The sequence below is a fragment of the Esox lucius genome, chromosome 3 (genome assembly GCF_011004845.1).
Source record: "Esox lucius isolate fEsoLuc1 chromosome 3, fEsoLuc1.pri, whole genome shotgun sequence".
In the NCBI taxonomy this organism is placed as follows: Eukaryota; Metazoa; Chordata; class Actinopteri; order Esociformes; family Esocidae; genus Esox; species Esox lucius.
Genome location: NC_047571.1, coordinates 9,788,218 through 9,807,857, shown reverse-complemented (window position 1 = coordinate 9,807,857; position 19,640 = coordinate 9,788,218). Strand labels below are relative to the sequence as shown.

Here is a 19,640-nt window from a genome sequence, read left to right as displayed (position 1 = left end):
ATGAGACTAAGGGATACATCCTAATGTAGGTCACAGGTGAAGGTTTAGATTGGTGTTCTCTAATTTTCTCTTCAATGTAGGCCAATGGGTCATATGTATGTAAGTTATATATCTGCTATGTGGATCACTTCCTGCTAGACAAAGATATATGATAAAGTATAGATGAGTCCTCAAAGAAGAAGCATGTTTGTATTCACAAAAAAATACATGAGGACTAAACATGGTACCTAACTTTTTTACAGCAATCTGAAGAGCATTCAGCATGCATTGCACATTCAGATCATTCTATTTTACTATAACAGTTCAGTGGTGCTATGCGTACTTATATAAGGCTATGTATGAATAATTACATAATGGTTGTCTGGAGACACTGTATTTTTCTGAGTGTTTGCAGTGTGTGAGCGTTTCTTTAATGAAGGACTTCCATTGGCAAGGTAAGACTGCAGAGTCAAACTTTCTCTCTTTATGCATTTATGTTGGGCTTTGCATTTCAATTACATGACATTCATTCACATGTCGGGAGATGGTATGAAATAATAAATGTTATTTAAGCCCAAATAGAATCTTAAAACGTTTTGTATTCATGTAAAGTATTTTGACCTCAAATATCTAAATGTGGATATAATATTGGCCGAGATTACTCAATATCTTGAATAACGTCTCTGACTCTGAACATGGGCTTTTTTGTTCACCCTCTAGTGAAGAAGAGGATTCATGTACAGGAGTGTTGCACTGTGGTTGTCTGGATCTAACAATAAGCTGATGTTTGGATCTGGAGTGAAACTCATTGTGCAATCCCGTAAGTAGGATCTATTGTTTTCAATATTGTTGACATTTCCATCTCTGTTATTATGCCGAAAATTGTTGTCTTAAAATAAAAAGGTGATTCTCACTAAATCTAATATCAGCAATTCTGAGCAATGGTCTATATGTAATACTGGAATATCATCAGCTGTCCTAAATACAATATTTAGATTTTGGTTGTCCTTTAAAATATCTGATTTGAAAATGGTCCATAGTCACTTCAGTAATTGTCATGGTGCGTAGGTCAGTGTGAATGCTCAAGGGGGAAGACAGATTTATTTTGGGAATGGAATCAAAATGATTGTGGAGACACGTAAGTTTAATCTTCTTGCTTAAATCCTGTCCTTAACCTTCTTGCTTAAATCCTGTACTAAAATATATATTTTTTGGGGGCGGGGGGGTTCCAATAAATATATTCCTAAAAAGTCTGCGTACTGTTAATGTACATAAAATGATTTATTTTGGTGTGAATATTTTTTAGTATAAAAATAGTGACTCTAAATGTCTAGTAAAATGGCTAGATAAACCAGAATTTAGTGAGCAGGAATTCACTATGTGAGAACAACAACGAACAAAATTACATTTGGAACTGAGATACTACTATGGGTAGAGAAAGGTAAGATTTGTTTTCAGTATAACTTTCAGATTATAACAAAGATTTAAGATTTTTACTCTTGTACCTAAATACAAAGTAGAATATAAAAATGAAGTAACAGGGGCCAAAACTATTTACAGTGTTGGATTTCTGTGAAATATAGGGAGAATATCTATATTCAATACTTAAAAACATGCTTTATACAATCATTACACAGCAAACTGCAAAACTGTAATTGTACTACTGTATTACATTGTGTGAATACTGGGGCAGGAGGAAAACTTATATTTGCTAGTGGAACCAAACTTTTTGTTAATACTGGTAAGTGATCTATCCATCAGTATCACTGAAACCTTTCTATCTTTTTAGGGCATCTTTTATAGAAAATCTGTTTTCACAGGTTTATATGGTTTTCAAACATTTTATGATGGAATTATATAACCTGTGCATTGGGGGTTTATATAATGATGTGTCATGCAGTGTGAATGATGCCGGCACAAAGATTATTTTTGGGAAAGGCACAAGATTACTAATATTAAGTGGTGAGTAAAATGTAGTGAAGTCAAATACTCTGTTTAAACAACCATCCAAATATAGATTTTTTTCTATATATACTATAACCAGTCAAAACAGATCTTGTTAAATGGGAAATTTCTAGGCTTATCTGATTGATAAAATACAAATTTAAATCCTCAACTGAATACCACAGTATATTGTTTTTTCATTTTTATTTTGAATTTTCTTATAGGTTCATTGTAATCTACAGAATTCTCAATTGACATTAAAATGTATTGCACATGTATTGCACGCCTGTGTAGAATAGAGACTGTGGATGGTGTATACCGACTATGCAATTAGATAGTGTGTGTCTACTATATTACTAACCTTCTGTAAATCAGAGAGATTGTTTTTGAGTTGAAAAATTTACTTAATGAAAAAAATCAGAATTAGGTTGCCCATCTTATCAAAGCCAAAAAGATATTAGTCTGTAAAGTATTAGCAGGATAAGGAGTCAGAACGTTATATGTTTTATAGCATAATGATGGAAGAAGCTTTATGATAATAGGCTCTAACAAAACTATGCAAATTGATACACTGAGTTTGCAGTAAAATGCATTGCAATACTAATGATACAACTTTAAAATCTTAAAACATCTGAAACATATTGATTATTTACTATTATTAAAATTATTATGTTTTGGAAATTGGATTACCCTGTCACAGACTCATGTAGTGGTGTGTTGTTAATGAATTCTCAGCGGGGATAGAAAGATTATTTTTGTGAATGGAATCAAAATGAGACACACATGTATCTTAATGGCTATGATACAATTTTCAAACAAACTAAAATATATTAGATTTTCTCAAATTCCAACCCGAGTGGCAAAATGTATTCCTAGAAACGTATAACATAACTGTCCATATAATTTATTATTATTTTGGGATATGATTCTATTGGGTAACATTTATTTAATAATAAAAATGTCACCAAAAATAGTGACTTAGAATGTCAATTCAGAAAGTCAAGGCCGACCAGGTTTTTAGTGAGCATGGATTCACTGTGTGACAACATCAAATTACAAAATTACTTTTGGACGTGGGATTAAACTGTTTGTACAGAAAGGTAAGATTGATTTCAGTATAACATCATTAGGGCTTTTTTATGCTGTTCTTAAATATATAGTGGAATACACAAATGAAGTAGGCTAAACTAACTACAGCTTTGGCTTTTTGTGGAAAACACTTGTGAAATCAGTATTCAATACTCAAATAAAACTCATGGTTTCTTCGAGATTTATGTAGGAATTATTTAAATACATTGTATTTTAAATTTAGAATTCCTACACAGCTAAACTGCTAAACTGTTATTGTACTACTGTGCGACACTGTGTGAATACTGGGACAGCAGGAAAAGTAATATTTGGTAGTGGAACCAAACTTTTTATAAATACGGGTAAGTGATCTATCAACTGATCTTGTCTTTTCAATTCAGATTGTTACAGAGAATCAGTTTGGACAGGTTAATTTTATGCTGAAATATGATCTATGTATTGGGGGCTTATATACTGCTGTGTAGATAATGCCAAGATAAAGATTATTTTTGTGAAAGGCACAAGGCTTCTGGTATTATGTGGTGAGTAAAGTTTGAATTAGTCAATAAGTCAAAGATCTGGCAGACTTTTTGAACTGGCAGCCCTATTCTGAAATGTTTTTCTCCAAAAAGTATTCTGAGATTGTCAGATCTTTCTTAGTTGATCGGAAAGTTCTGAACTGACATGGAAACGCATTGTACACTGGATCATTCATATCAACATATACAACAAGAAAGATAGCATAAGACCAACACTTTCCAAAACAGAGATATGGTTCTCCAGTTGAAGGGTTCAAAGAGTGAAAATATGTGACCAGGGATTAAATGAATGCAACCTTTATTCATTACAGTATTTGCATGGTTTTGCATGTCAGTGTAATAACCATAGGAAGAGGCTTAATAAGATAATAAGATAACATTTATTTATATTTTATTATTATAAAATAAAAGAGTGCAGACTTATGATGGCAGGTCTTGATAAATCAAAGCTGTAAATTGATACAGCTGACTGTTGTAAAATGCATTGCAGTACTAGTGGTACAAGTCTGGAGTATTTGATAAGGTGTGTAGCTCAGTGTGAATGCTCAGGGGGGAAACAAGCTTATTTTTGGAAGTGGAACTAAAGTGATTGTGGAGACTCGTAAGTAACATCTGTAATGGAGGAAGTTTATTTTATTTAAAAATATGAATCCATTACTTTATCATGTTCAGATTGGTCATTTTTGGCTGGTAACAAAACACCAGCCAATAGTAGGCAGATTATATATGATTATTAGTTGAATCAGGTAAGTGGAGCAAAATCTGTATTCATTCATAAAAAGTTAGTAATGACAAATCACAACTGAATGAAAATAACATATTTTTATACAAGGGTAATCAAAATAATGCTATTCTGATAGTCAGTTACTTTATTGTTTTACGTGGGTGATGTACTGTCATAGCTTATTAAGACATGTTGACTGTGGTACAACTGAACTAATCTATATTTGATTACTGGGACAACATACATTCAGTGATAAAATTAAATAATCTATGCTACTTTAACGCTACCAAAGAAAAACACATATTGTCATGTTCTGTAATCATACAACATGGCATTGTGAATATTACCATAGATATTATAATAAACCAACATCAGTTATGTTATACATTTAATCTGTAGAATACATTTGATTACAACATCTACACTGCACGGTTTAGGTAGTATATGGTTTATGTAGTATGGATTTATGATGTGTGAATACTGGAGGTGGTACTGGCAAACTTATCTTTGGGACAGGAACCCGATTAATCATTGAATCCAGTAAGTTCACACATTTTCACCTTCACCATATTACAAAATTATTTAGATTTTTCATAATTGGCACATTGAAAGTTTGCCAAATTAAAATAACATTGACATGGAAAAAGTGGATACAGTTTGAATGATATCAAACAAAAGCACACAACCCAAAACACATTATGGAAATACTGCTTTTAAAGGTAATTGTGCTATAAATGTACTGATCCTTAAAAGTCATTGTCCGTGTTTACCATATGAAGTAGCATTAGAAGTTGTTAATATAATATCTAACATTGTCATATGGCAATATATATGGTCATAGCATAATGTTGAAGATTTACACAATTAAAATGTTACAGAACCATAGTTTGGACCTTTAACAATACAATAATATACGAAAATAATATATAAACTATATTAATATCTTGAATATTGATTAAGATGAGATAGAAAATCTTAGGTTTCTGCTGTTTTTGTACAGCTTTCTCTAAGGTTTTGAATACAAAAAAGCAAAAAAGCTTGTGAAATCAAGTAAGATTTAAAACAAATATCACTCATGTATCTTTTAATTCTACTAATACCTAAGCCTTATATTAGGAATTTCAGTCTAACATCTCATATAGGTTGTAAGTTATATATTCCTTGTATTTACCTTTATAAAAATGATCTGAATCAGCTTCCCAATGTTCTTAGAATAGAACTGAATATAACACAATGAGCATAATTAATCCATTGATGATTATACTGAAATAATGCTTTAATATCACATGCTACATAATTTGATGGACATAACAGTTCATTAGCGAAATATTAAATAGACATGCTTGGACTGTTTTCAATAAATTATTTAAGTGAGGGGAAACAATTGAGTTTGCAATAAAAAAAGGTGAACTAATCAGGCTTCAGATTGTAATCATTGTATGATTTCAGCATTAGATTTTCCCATTCTAGTGCTTCAAGGTTAATGCAATGTGGCATCCTGATGTGTGACTGATGGTATCAACAAAATCATCTTTGGGACAGGTACAAAAGTAATAGTTAACTCACGTAAGTTCATTTTCAGTGTTGTGTTAAATATATTATGGACAGCTCACATCATGTATTCATGTATTTAATTGAAATAGAAAAACAATATTTGAATATAAAAAGTGATAGACATGTAAGTATGTTTCTGTTGAGTGTGCCATACGCAACCTATTTTAACAGTATTTACAAATTTAGACATCTATTAGAAAGTAGAAATGTGGTGTAACACATAGTACTACAGCTGTTATACCTGCAAATATTTTGGGTCAAAAGATTGTGTTATTTGTTTTGATTTCCGCTATAAGCCAGAATTAGAGATTGGTGGCAAATCTTTTTATGGTAGTCAATTCAGGTACTAAAACAAGATTTTGGAAAGATAATAAGTAAAAAATAAATGTTTCCTCATTTAGTTATAGTTAACCCTAATTTCCTGTATTGACGGATTTACCTAGCCAATTCTTGTGCAAATAGAGCTTGGGCAGTTTTTGTAATGTGGATTCATACTGTGTGATTGGTGGAGGTGGGAACAAGATTATCTTTGGAACAGGCACACAATTAATAATTGAATCCAGTAAGTCCCTACATTTTCCTCTGCACAAATGATCTGTGTCAAAATGTATTGGATGTTTAGTTTTTTTGCAGGTGGACTGAATGTTGAAGTAAAATGTATGTACATAAGAAAGTGAAAAATAGGAGAAGTACTATTGTTATACTGAAAGTATAGCAATCAATAATTCCATCTTCTTTACTCTATATTAATTCCATCTTCTTCACTATAATAATACAGCTCCAGAAAAAATTAAGAATCCATTACACCTTTTATTTTACTTTCCAAAAAAGTATATGTATATGGTAGAGTATCAGGCTTGTAGTTTCTATGTGGATATATAGCAGAGTGTGAATGCTGGACAAAAGTTATGGTTTGGAAAAGGAACAAAGTAATCTGTATCAATGGGTAAGCAAAACCAGATCCCAACTAGTACACTTGAAACAGATTCAGTTTCTTTACATTATTAATAGAATTACAGCAAAATATGACTAAAACAAAGATATACATTGTTAAACAAAATAAGATCAACTTTCCCTTTAAATGTAAATTGTGCTAAAATTACACTTTTTGAATCAATACCTTAATTAGAGTCATATAATCAACAAAAAAGTGTGTTTTTAAAATTTCCATATAGTTGAAAAAAGTGTCATAGCAAGTAACTGCTGGTTTTTAACAATGTGTGTCATATGGGAATAAATTCATACAGGGAACAATGCTTAGCAATGACTCAAGTAAGAGCCAATTTATATATTTCATAAATCATTGTTGGGTCATTTAATAAAACAATAACAATAATAGAAAAGAACACAGCGTACTATATTGATGTCTTGAATATTGATTATGATGAGTTAGAAGCTCTGCTGGTAGGACTGTGCTGTTTTTGTTAAACACTTTCATAGTGTGTGAATACTGGAGCACAAAAGCTGATCTTTGGAAGTGGAACAACATTGTTCGTGAAATCAAGTAAGATTCAAAACAGATATCAATATTGTAGTTGTTACTTCTGCCAGCTCTTAAACTTTAATTTACCAAACTCTGTGTGGCCTCTAATGTATACATTGTAAACTGCTATCATTATTCCCAATGACCTCTACCTGCAATTTCCTGCATTTTGCTTTAAAATAATTAACTGAATATGCTTTCAAATGTTCTAAAAAGAGAATCTATACAAATGACATTGATTATTATACCATAAGCATTATTCCATTGATTAGAATACTCTGCAGAATATAGTAAGATGGTTGCATTATTGAAAGAAGATAACGGTACCCAATTTAAAGATTATCATGATAAGGTATGATTTGAATTAGATTATTATCCCCTTAATGGAAGATGGAACATTCTAGATGCTGTAGGTTAATGCTATGTGGGTTCCTAATGTGTGACTGGTGGAAATGACAAAATCATATTTGGGACTGGCACAAAAGTAGTAGTTAACTCAAGTAAGTTATTATTTTATTTTCTATTAAAAATCATGTTTAAAAGGATACAGAAAGTGTTGAATAAGTATGTATATATTATGTTGAACAAATTTTCAAATTACATATTTACAAGAATTTACACAGACATTTCTTTAGAGAAACATGTTGTTACATACCTGTTATACATGTTTCTTTGACAGAAAATATTACATGATATTAGTTTTATCCTAATTATGAGTTGCCAGATTCAGAGTTGTCACTAATCCATTTAGTTCCAGTTCAATTAGTTACTCAAATAATATTCCACATGAAAATATTGAAAAGATTATAATTGAAATTGATTATAATATTGTAAATGTAGAGCCTCCACAGTTTGTGTAGTGTAGATTAATACTGTGTGACTGATGGAGGTGGTTACAAGCTTATCTTTGGAACAGGCACACAACTGATAATTGAATCCAGTAAGTTTATTCTTTTTTCCCCACACACAAATGATCCATGTGATAATGTCTTCCATTTTAGTTTTTTTATTGGTAGATTGAAAGTTCAACTGAAATGAATATGTACATGGAAGAAAAAGAGAAAAAGAGGGGAACATATAGTTTTTTACATTTTCTTATTGCAGTCAACTGTTACTGCATCATCTTCACTATATTACCCTATGGCTATAGTAGTAGACTTGTTGTTTCTGTATGGATTTAAATTAGTATGTGACTGTGGGAGAAAAGTTAATGTTTGGAAGAGGAACAAAGTTGAGTGTATCAACAGCTAGGCAAAAATGCGATCCCAACTACCCGTAACCCGTAACACTCATCAAATGGAGTGAATATATTCTTAATAGATGATTACAGCAAACTAAGACTGAAACACACAACCTAAAAATTGTAGTTCATTGCGCTATAATATTACTGATTGACTCCATCTCTCAATTAGTTTCAGAAAATCTAGGATGTTTACTGGATGTTTAGAAGTTCTATATAGTTAATTGAAGTACCATAGTGTACAATCACTGACTCAAATTCAAGTGCAAATTCAAATATTACACAAAGCATATTTTGGTTTGATAATACACTAACATAGAAGTATACAGTAGGAACTATGAGAATATTCAGCTCGTTACACAGAAATAATGTTGTAGAATATAGTAGATATACTGCATCAATGGAGACAAATAGCTGGTCTGCAATTCAAATAAAGATGAAGTAATCAGGCTTTGGTCTGTTATCCCCATAATGGAAGATTTTACTGCTTCAAGGTTAATGCTATGTGAGTTCTTAATGTGTGACTAGTGGAGTCACAAAAATCATCTTTGGGAGAGGCACAAAATTAATTGTTAACACAAGTAAGTTCATTTTCAATATTGTCTTAAAGATATTTTGAACAGTTATTTTAAATTGAAAACCTAAATTTAAATACAAAAAGTGTAGACTTCTTAATTGTTTTGTCTTTTGCTGACTTAGACATATTTTCATGGCCTACATTTATAGTACTTACACAAATAGACACTTCTTAGAGTATAAATATATGGTATATCATTTTACAACAGTTGTTATACATTTTGTTTTTATGTGCCAATGATTTATTGTTTGCTTTGATTGCAACTACGAGTTATCTGAATCAAAGTTGGGGCCAATTCCATTTAATTTTTAGTAAATTCAGGTACTAAAATAACATGACAGAAAAATAATTTTAAGTCAGTGTTTTAAAATAAATGTCCTGTTCTTGAATTGTAGTTTACCTTCATTTGGTGAATATGCTGATTTACCTAGCTAATTGTTGTAAGCATGCAGCCTGCACAGTTTATGTAACATGGTTTTGTACTGTGTGAATGTTGGAGCTCAAAACAAGATAATCTTTGGGACAGGCACTCGATTAATTATTGAATCCAGTAAGTTCACACATTATCCCTTGCTCATATTATTGGAAGTAAGTCCATACATTTTCACCTTGCAAAAAATAACTGTGTCAAAATGTATTGAATGTTTAGTTTTTTTTATAGTTGGATGGACAGTTCATGTGAAATGTATATATGTGCATAAGAAAAAGAACAATAGGAGAAATAAAATGTTTGATTGCTATACTTTTATATTGAAAGTATAGCAATCAACTGTAATTAATCTTCTTAACTATAGTAATATATGGTATAGTAGCAGGCTTGTAGTTTTTGAATGGATATATAGCAGAGTGTGAACACTGGACAAAAGTTAGTGTTTGGAAAAGGAACAAAGTTATCGGTATCAACAGGTAAGCAAAACCAGATTCCAACTGGTAAGGATTAAAATGATTCAGTCTCTTTACATTATTAATAGAATGATAGCAAAATAACACTAAAACAAGGACATGCTGCATTCAACACAATGCGATAACATTGTCTTTAAATGTAAATTGTACTATAATGATACTTTTTGAATCAACACCGCACCAACACTTAGAGTCATAATCAACATTAAGTGTGTTTATGTTCCCAATAGATGACAAAAGTGTCATAGCAAGTTACTGCTATGGTACTTAACATTGTGTGTCATATGGGAATACATTAATATTTGGTCAGGGAACTATGCTTAGCATTGACTCAAGTAAGTGCCAATTTAAATATTTCATAAATCATCGTTGCGTCTTTTAATAAAACAAAAACAATAATAAAAAAGAACACGGCATACTATATTGTTGTTTTAAATAATGAGTATGATTGAGTTAGAAGCTCAATTATCGTGATAAGGTATGATTTGAATTAAATAAGTATCCCCTAAAAAGAAGATGAAACATTCTAAATGCTTTAAGTTAATGATATGGGAGTTGCTAATGTGTGACTCTTGGAGCTGAGAAAATCATATTTGGGACTGGCACAAAAGTTGTAGTTGACTCAAGTAAGTAAATGTTTTGTATTATATCAAATATCATGCTAAAATAATGTAGTTATGTTTGTTTTTAGAAATTAAAAGTGGTTTGGAATAGTGTAGAACATAGGTCTTCAACCCTCTCCTTGAGACACCCCAGCCATACCATGTATTAGATGTATCCCAGAACTAGCACACCTGAATCCACATTTTAACTATTATATATATATATATATATATATATATATAATGCTGAACCTATTTACAAGACTTTACACAGGTAGACATTTATTAGAGAAACATAGTGTTACATAGTTCTTCTGCTGCTATACATTACATGTTTGTTTGTCAAAAACGATTATATGATATTCGTTTTATCTTAACTATGAGGTGCCAGATTCAGAGTTGGGGCAAAAATAACATTCCACAGGAATGAATTTGACAGACAATAACTCAAATTGATTGATTTACAAAGTATTGTAAACGTAGAGCCTCCCCAGTTTATGTAGTGTAGATCAATACTGTGTGAATGATGGAAGTGGTTTGAAGTTGATCTTTGGAACAGGCACACAATTAATAATTGAATCCAGTAAGTTTCTTTTATTTCCCACAGACAAATGATCCATGTGAAAATGTTTAAAAGAAATGTTTTACTAGGAGATTGAAAGTTCTAGTGAAATGAATATGTACATGGCAAAAAAAGGGAGAAGAGTGTAACATACTGTACTGTATTTTAATGAAAGTGCAGTACTGTAATTGCATAGTTTTCACTATGTTAACCTGCGGTAGTAGTAGACTTGTAGTTTCTGTAGGGATGTACATCAGTGTGTGACTGTGGGAGAAAAGTTAATGTTCGGAAAAGGAACAAAGTTGACTGTTTCAACAGGTAGGACAAAAATCTGATCCCAACTAACCCTAACCCCTAACCCTTATAAAATACAGTAAATATATTCTTAAGATATGATGATATGTACCAAAGACTGAAACACACAACCTAAAATACAATGTGAGAAAATTATTTTGAATATTAATTGTGCAATAATTTTACTGATTGACTCCATCCCTTAGAAAAGAAAATCTGTTAAATTGAAGTGGATCTTTAAAAGTTTCATATAGTTAATAAAAGTGTGTAATTGCTATGGCATGTAGCATTATGTGTCATATGGGAATGCATTTATACTTGGTCAAGGAACAAAACTGGGCATTAACTCAAGTAAGTGCAAATTCAAATATTCCATAAATATAAGTATTTGGGTTGTTTTATAATAAAATGAACATATAAGTATACAATAGAAACAATAACAATACTTGGCTTGTTATAAGGAACTAATGTTGGAGAATATAATGGGTATACTGCATTACTGGAAACAAATAACCGGTCCGCAATTCAAAAGATGAACTAATCAGGCTTCGGGGCTTTTACACAAATTATCCTCTTAATGTAAAATGGAAGATTTTACTGCTTCAAGGGTAATGCAATGTGAGTTATTAATTTGTGACTAGAGGAGCCAACAAAATGTTTTTTGGGAGGGGCACAAAATTCATAATTAACACAGGTAAATTACAAGTTCATTTTCAATATTGTGTTAAAGACATTTTAGACAGCTTATATCCTACAGTAGTTATTTTTAAATTGAACACTTCTATACTAAAAGTGATACAGAATGTCTTCTGTTTCGTTAGCCATATTTATACAGCCATAGCTTTTGCACAAATAAACACTCTTATAGTATATGAATATGGTATTTTACTACAGCTGTTATACATGTTTTATTTTTACATGCCAATTATGCATTATTTTCTTCAATTCCAATTATGAGTAGTCATAATCCAATGAGCAAATTCCTGTAAGTATAGAGCCTACACTGTTTATGTAATGTGTATTCATACTGTGTGAATACTGGTGGTGTTAACAAGATTATCTTTGGGACAGGCACACGTTTAACAATTGATCCCAGTAAGTACATAGATTTTCCCTTTGCAGAATTTGTCTGTGTGAAAATAAATTTCATTTGTATTAGTGAAATTCATAAATATGCACATGGTAAAAAGAGGGAAAGGTGTGGAAAATATATTTTTATAATTAAATAAAATGTTCACTAAAGTAATCTATAGGAGGGTAGGCTAGTAGTATCAACAACTGTTTTAACAGTTTTTTCAAACAGTGACTACAAGATCATCTTTGGGACAAGCACAAAAGTGCTTGAGGCAAATATGTTAATGTTCAATATGCCACCAAAGATATTACGGACAGCTGAAATCTTGATCTATTTAATTTAAATGTAAAACTAACACTTCAGTATGATAAAGTATACAATTTTACAAATGTATACAATATTTTACAAAAGTATACAACCTTTTTCAGCTGAGTGAGCTATATGTACCTCTCCTTTTTAAATTTAATTTACACAGTCAGACATTTATTAGACGTAATATATGTGGTAATATGGTGTTAAATGCTAGTAATTTAGCAGTTTTGTACTAATAGATTGTTTTATTCATTTTCCTTAAATCTGATAGAATCAGATTTAAGGCCAAAGATTATTTTTGAATAAATGTACCTTTATTGAATTGCAGTTCACATAATTACCTAAATGTATTGATTTACCTAGCTAATTCTTGCAAACACAGTGCCTGCACAGTTTATGTAATGTGGTTTTGTACTGTGTGAATGCTGGAGGTCGTGAAAAGGTTATTTTTGGGACAGGCACTCGATTAATTATTGAATCCAGTAAGTTTACATACATTATCTCATGCACCAATTAAAGTGTCAAAATGTATTAAACTTTTTGCAGTTTAATGATGGACAGAAAGTTGAAGTGAAATGTATATATAATATACATTGACAAAAAAGGAAGAAAAAAACTTTAAAAGAATGCATTGAGTGAGACATATTTAAATGGCTTATTTACATAGTATTCACATAGTTAGAAACTTTTGAGGGAGTTGAAACATGCTATTGTTTCTCTGTGCCATCTGACTATTACATTATTTGTTTTGAACTATTGAGCACAGATAAGCATGGATGGGACTAATTCTGTTTCAGTCAATTCAGGTACAACAGTAACATTTCTGATACACATTTCAAACATAATATTTGAAAAATCATGTCCCTTTATTGACTTGTAATTTACTTTCATGTCCTGAATTGACTGATTTACCTTCCATATTCTAAGCATAGAGCCTGTGCAGTTTATGTACTGTTGGTACCTACTGTGTGAATACTGGTGGTGGAACCAAGATTATTTTCGGGACAGGCACACAATTAATAGTTGAATCCAGTAAGTCCATACATTTTCCTCCTTGTAAAAATGATGTTTTATTGAGGGATTGAAAGTTCAATAATACATTTACAAGGAAAATTAGAAGGATTAAGAGTGGAAAATAAATGTTTGAACTTAATTATTGCATATTCACTGTCTGTAGTGCAGTTGCAGACTAGTAGTTTCTGTGGATGTATAAAAATATATAGAATATAGAATGTGAGTTCTAACTGCAATATCTTCAACTTGCCATAATATTTATCTTAGTATACTTCCCATTGTTTTAATAACAGAACCTCAAACAATGGCATGAAATATCTCATTAAGAACATTAGTAATCCATTGATTGTTATTCTGAAACAATGCAGTAGAATAAAGCAGGTATTCTGCATCTTTTGAAGATTATAGATCCACAATAGAAAGAAGGATTCATCATGCTTTAGACTACTTTTCAAGCATGATTTCAGTGATAGAATTGTCCCTTAATACATTTTAATGCTTCTAGGTTAATGTTCTGTGTTTTCTTACTGTGTGACTGGTGGAGTTGGCAAAATCATCTTTGGCACAGGAACAAAAGTAACAGTTAACTCAAGTAAGTTAATTTAAAAAATGAAGTTAAAGATAATTTTGACAGGTCATATCATTTAAAATTGAGACCAACATTTCAGTGTTGAAAGTGATAGAAAAGTGTAGAACCATGCTTTAAAATAAGCACGCTTTGTTTTGTTGAGGGAGCCATATTGACTTGTTTATATAGTATTTACACATGACACTTATTAAAATGTCGAACCAATGTGTTACAAAGTAACACTGTTATACATGTTTTATCTTTGCGCCATTAAAATTTTATTTCATTGACTTCAGGCACTAACATTTCCCCCCCAAAAAAACCTGAAAGATAATTATTGTAAAATAAATGTATCAATTTTCTTTCACCTTCATTTCCTGTATTCACTGATTTACTTGGCTAATTATTGTAAGCATAGAGCCAGCACAGTTAATGTAATGTGGATTCATGCTGTGTGAATACTGGCAGCGGTTTCAAGTTAATCTTTGGGACGGGCACACGATTAATAATTGAATCCAGTAAGTTCTTAAATTTTCCTCTTGCACAAATTATATGTGACATTATGTATTTGATTCTAAGGGTTTATTGGTGAATTGAAAGTTCAAGTGAAACTAATATGAGTCTACATGAAAAAAAAGGGAAAATAACTTTTATTATAATGAGAGGATTAAAATCCATTTTAACCATAGAGATGGATGGTACAGTTGTAGGCTAGTAGTATCCGTATTGATATATAGCATTGTGTGACTGTGGGAAAAAGGTTAATATTCGGAAAAGGAACCAAGTTAACGGTATCAACAGGTAGGCAAAAAAAATAAAACATAATTGCATTTAAATGTAAATGATGCTATAATGTTACAGATTGTATCCATAATTTGAGACGGATAGACACTCAAATTAAAATTTGTATGAAGTTCACAATAATACCATAGCAAGTAATTGCTGTAGCTATGTATTGAAGCAAATCCAAATATTACATATAAATCATACCTCAGTTGTTCAAGAATACAATAAGGTACAAAAATCTAAAACATAGTATATCAATATCCTGAGCAGTGAGGATAAGTTAGAAGCGTTGCTGTTTACGTTAAGCCTTTTCTTAGTGTGTGAATACTGCAGGAAATAAGATGATCTTTGGAAGTGGAACAGCTTTGTTTGTGAGATCAAGTAAGAATTAAAACATATCTCAATATTGTAGCTTTTATTTCTACAAGCCCCTCATCTTTAAATTTTGAATTGTACTCTGACCGCTTATGTATATGTTGTAAACAGCTATTAATTCCCTCAATGAGTGCTAACTGCAATATCTTGAATTTTCCTTTATAAGAATTATTTGAATAAGCTACCCAATGTTGTCCATAGACAACCGCCAAAAGTTGCATTGATCCAGCTCACATCATGAAGTAGTTATAGTTAATTTAAGTGCATTTTCAATATTGTGTTGAAGCTCTTTTGGACCTCTCACACCATTAATATAAATGCAAAATAATTTTTTTTTATTAATAAAGCAATAAAATGGTGTTGAATTACTAATTAATAAAATACAAATATTTTTAGGGTGATATTGATATTTTACTATATTGAATTAACTATTTTAGTGAAGAAATCAATTCCCTTTAAGACATTACCTTCATTTAGTTATGATTTTTTTTTAATGTAGTTTATGATGATTTCATTGTTGGTGGAAAGTACAACATAATGGGAGAAAAGTTACTTTTAGCAGAAAACTAATAATTTAAACATCAGTATTGGCTTTAGTTTACAAAAAATTCAAGAGAGAATCATTAGTGACATTGCAAGGGCCCTTTTGTCCAACAAGATAGAATCTCTTCTTAGTTATATTTTTGCATAGTTGTTCATACATGAGGCAGTTAATGGGAAAAAATTCGATTGCAGAAAAACTCACCAATTGGAGGCAACAGGCATGCAGATAATATTCTAATACATTTGTCCGACATTTCACATTTACAATATTGTAAAAAATATAATAATCAAAGTCTATTTTTAATATTTTAAAGAGATTCAGTTTGCTTGTAAAGTTCAAATATTTTCCTTTTCTTATTAGATGATTTTGTCTATAGTAAAGAGGTTAATGTAATACGGGTTCATGTTGTGTGACTCAACAAGGTGGAATAAAAATCATCTTTGGGCCAGGCACAAAATTGACAGTTGCCTCAAGTAAGTTCATTAAATTAATTACAGTAGTGACCAAAACCTAAAACAAACTATTTCCAGGTTATTTACACAATTGATTATTAATTTTTTACATTCATTTCAGTCAATTCAAGCAGAACCTTTATAATAAATTCCTCTTTATTGAATTGTAATTTACTTTCATGTCCTAAATATACTGAATTTCCTTGCAAAAATATTGTAAGCATAGAGCCTGCACGGTTAATGTAAGATGGATTCACACAGTGTGAATACTGGAAGTTACAAGTTAATCTTTGGGACAGGCACGCGATTAATAATTGAATCCAGTAAGTTCTTACATTTTCCCCTTGCACAAATTATGTGACATGATGTATTTGATTTTAGGGGTTTATTGGTGAAACTAATATTTTCAAGTGAAACTAATATGAGGCTACATGAAAAAAAGTGGGGAACATACCATTCATTATAATTTAAGTATTAAAATCCTCTGTAATTTCATCATCTTAAATATAGAAATCTATAGTACAGTTGTAGGCTAGTAGTAATTTTTGATTATTATTTTGCATTGTGCCAAAAAACAGACTAAAAGATTAAAAAGACTTAACACAAGTTACATTTAAATCACTGTTGCATGATTCAGGTTAGTTAGATTTAGTTTTGTGCACAGATCTAAAACAAGTTAATGTATTGAAACTGATTCGAATGCCAGAATTTTTCAAACAAAATGTATGGTAGTTCTTCATGAGTAATTGCTAAGCAATCTAACATTGTGTTACAAGTGCAACCAAACTCATATTTGGTCATGGAATAAAGCTAATTATTGACTCAGGTAAGTGCAATTTATAAATCAGATGTAGACACAAAAATACACAAATCAAGATACATGGTTTTAAGACTGGTTTCGAGGACAAACTGTAGGTACATATTGTGTGACTACTGGTGGACAAAAATTAATGTATGGATCTGGAACAAAATTAGTAATAAAATCAAGTAAGTGTGTTTTTAAATACTTTTTTTGTTTTGTTTGGGGAAACATTACCTGGTTCAAACAATATTAATAGTTTCACAATATTATAATTTTCCTCTATTAGATGTTTTCCTCTTTTGCTAGGAGGTTTATTTAATGTTGATTCATGTTGTGTGGCTATTGGGTTGGAGTAGGCAAAATATGTTTGCACTGGCACACAATTTGTAGTTTATTGAGTCGTGATTTACATTTTCTAAATTGACTGATTTGCTTTCCTATAAGCATAGAGCCTGAACAGTTTATGAAATGGTGGTTCATACTGTGTGACTTCTTCAAATGGTATCAAGTTTATATTTGGGACAGGCACAGGATTAATAATCGAGTCCAGTAAGTTAATGTATTTTTGTTTTAGACTGAACACAAGTTTTGAAAAAACATGGCTACTAAATTATCCAGAGTAATTATTTTTGGTGTTGTGCACTAGTGTAAAACAAGTTAACGTATGCAACTGATGGAATTAGTCTCACTAAAACTAACTTAGTAATCCATGAGTAATTGTTAAGGGATCTATCACTGTGTGACAAATGCAAACAAACTAATATTTGGTCAAGGAATCAAGCTGGTTATTGATTCACGTAAGTGCAAATGCAATTTTAAAAAGTCATAAACTGTCATTTTGGTCAACATAACAAGTGTGTACCATAACATATTCTAAACATTCAGTGGAAATTGAAAAACAGTATTTTGACACAACCAAACTCCAAATATAGTTTACCGTCATTTTTAAATAATTCTTATTGTAGCTCACTATGATCTTTCTTGTTTGAGTAAGCAAAGGTCTATTCATAGATATTGTCAAGTACCAAAGTAATTTTTGGAACAAAAACCAAAATATTTATTCTAATCAGTAAGATTAGAATATCTTTTTCATTACTGCCCTAAACATGCCAAAAAAAATGTGTTATGTTGATTCAGTCAAATAAATGCTCACAACAGCAAATGCTAACTAGGGAATAATATATTTACGAATCATATATTTGTATGAATGATTTGTAAATCAAGTTCTTTTTACAGTTTATGAGTTTATGTACTGTTGGTTCATGTTGTGAATTTTAGTAACCTTGTTAAAGTCATATTTCGGACAGGCACAAAACTAACTGTTTATTCAGGTATGTTTTTTATTTCAAAATATTTTTTATGGGGAGGTATTCAAAATTGTTTAAGAGTTTCATTGTATTTGATTGTGAAATGCTTTTAGTCTTAGAAAAAGTGTATTTTACAACATGGTTTATGTAATGATGGTTAATGTTGTGTGACAAAAGATGGATATTACAAAATCATCTTTGGAGCACGCACAACATTAATGATTGACTCAAGTAAGTCCATCACATTAATCCCATTAGTGCCAAAAAAATTAAAAAGGTGGCCTATTTCAATTAGTTTTTTACACAGATAGACATTAATTAAAATGTAGAAATATAGTGTTTAATACCGTATAATACAACTAGTATACCTTTTTGTTCATTATGGCAATTTCTAATGTGCTATTGGTTTTTATTCTATGTGTAAGTGAAAATCAGCCAGTTCTAATTTAATTACTGTAAATTTAAATAGTAAAATTCAAATCAAAACAATTTGGATTATAATTCAGATTATTGAAAATGAATGCCACTTTATTGAACTATAATTTATTTTGTTTCTGAATTGAGTGATTTACTATGGTTAATTCTTGCAAACATATAACTCTCACAGTTTATGTAATGTGGATTCATACAGTGCGACTACTACAAGCCGTGACAAAGTTATCTTTGGGACAGGCACACAATTAATTATTGAATCCAGTAAGTTAATACTTTTCTTTGTGTATTGAGCAAATAATTAGATTAAATGTTGTAGATACAACATAGTCATCACAGGTTGTGTAAATATATAGCTATTGAATGACACATGCTAATTACATTTTATGTGATGCATTAATTAAAAGCAAGTACATGAATGCAAGCTGATGGAATTAGTCAATGAAAATGCAAGGTCATTCTCCATGAGCAATTTGATAAAGAATCTAACACTGTGACAAAAAA

The 19,640-nt window shown here is 30.8% G+C and overlaps 1 gene segment (V, D, J or C); it reads left to right on the top strand.

Annotated features, from left to right (window-relative positions):
- Nucleotides 1–1,086: 1,086 nt before the first annotated feature.
- LOC105018089 overlaps nucleotides 1,087–19,640 on the top strand; it is a 43,502-nt gene continuing 24,948 nt past the window's right edge. Inside the window, 1 exon segment of the C gene segment in view lies at nucleotides 1,087–1,117. Within this exon segment, the coding sequence occupies nucleotides 1,102–1,117 (16 nt within the window).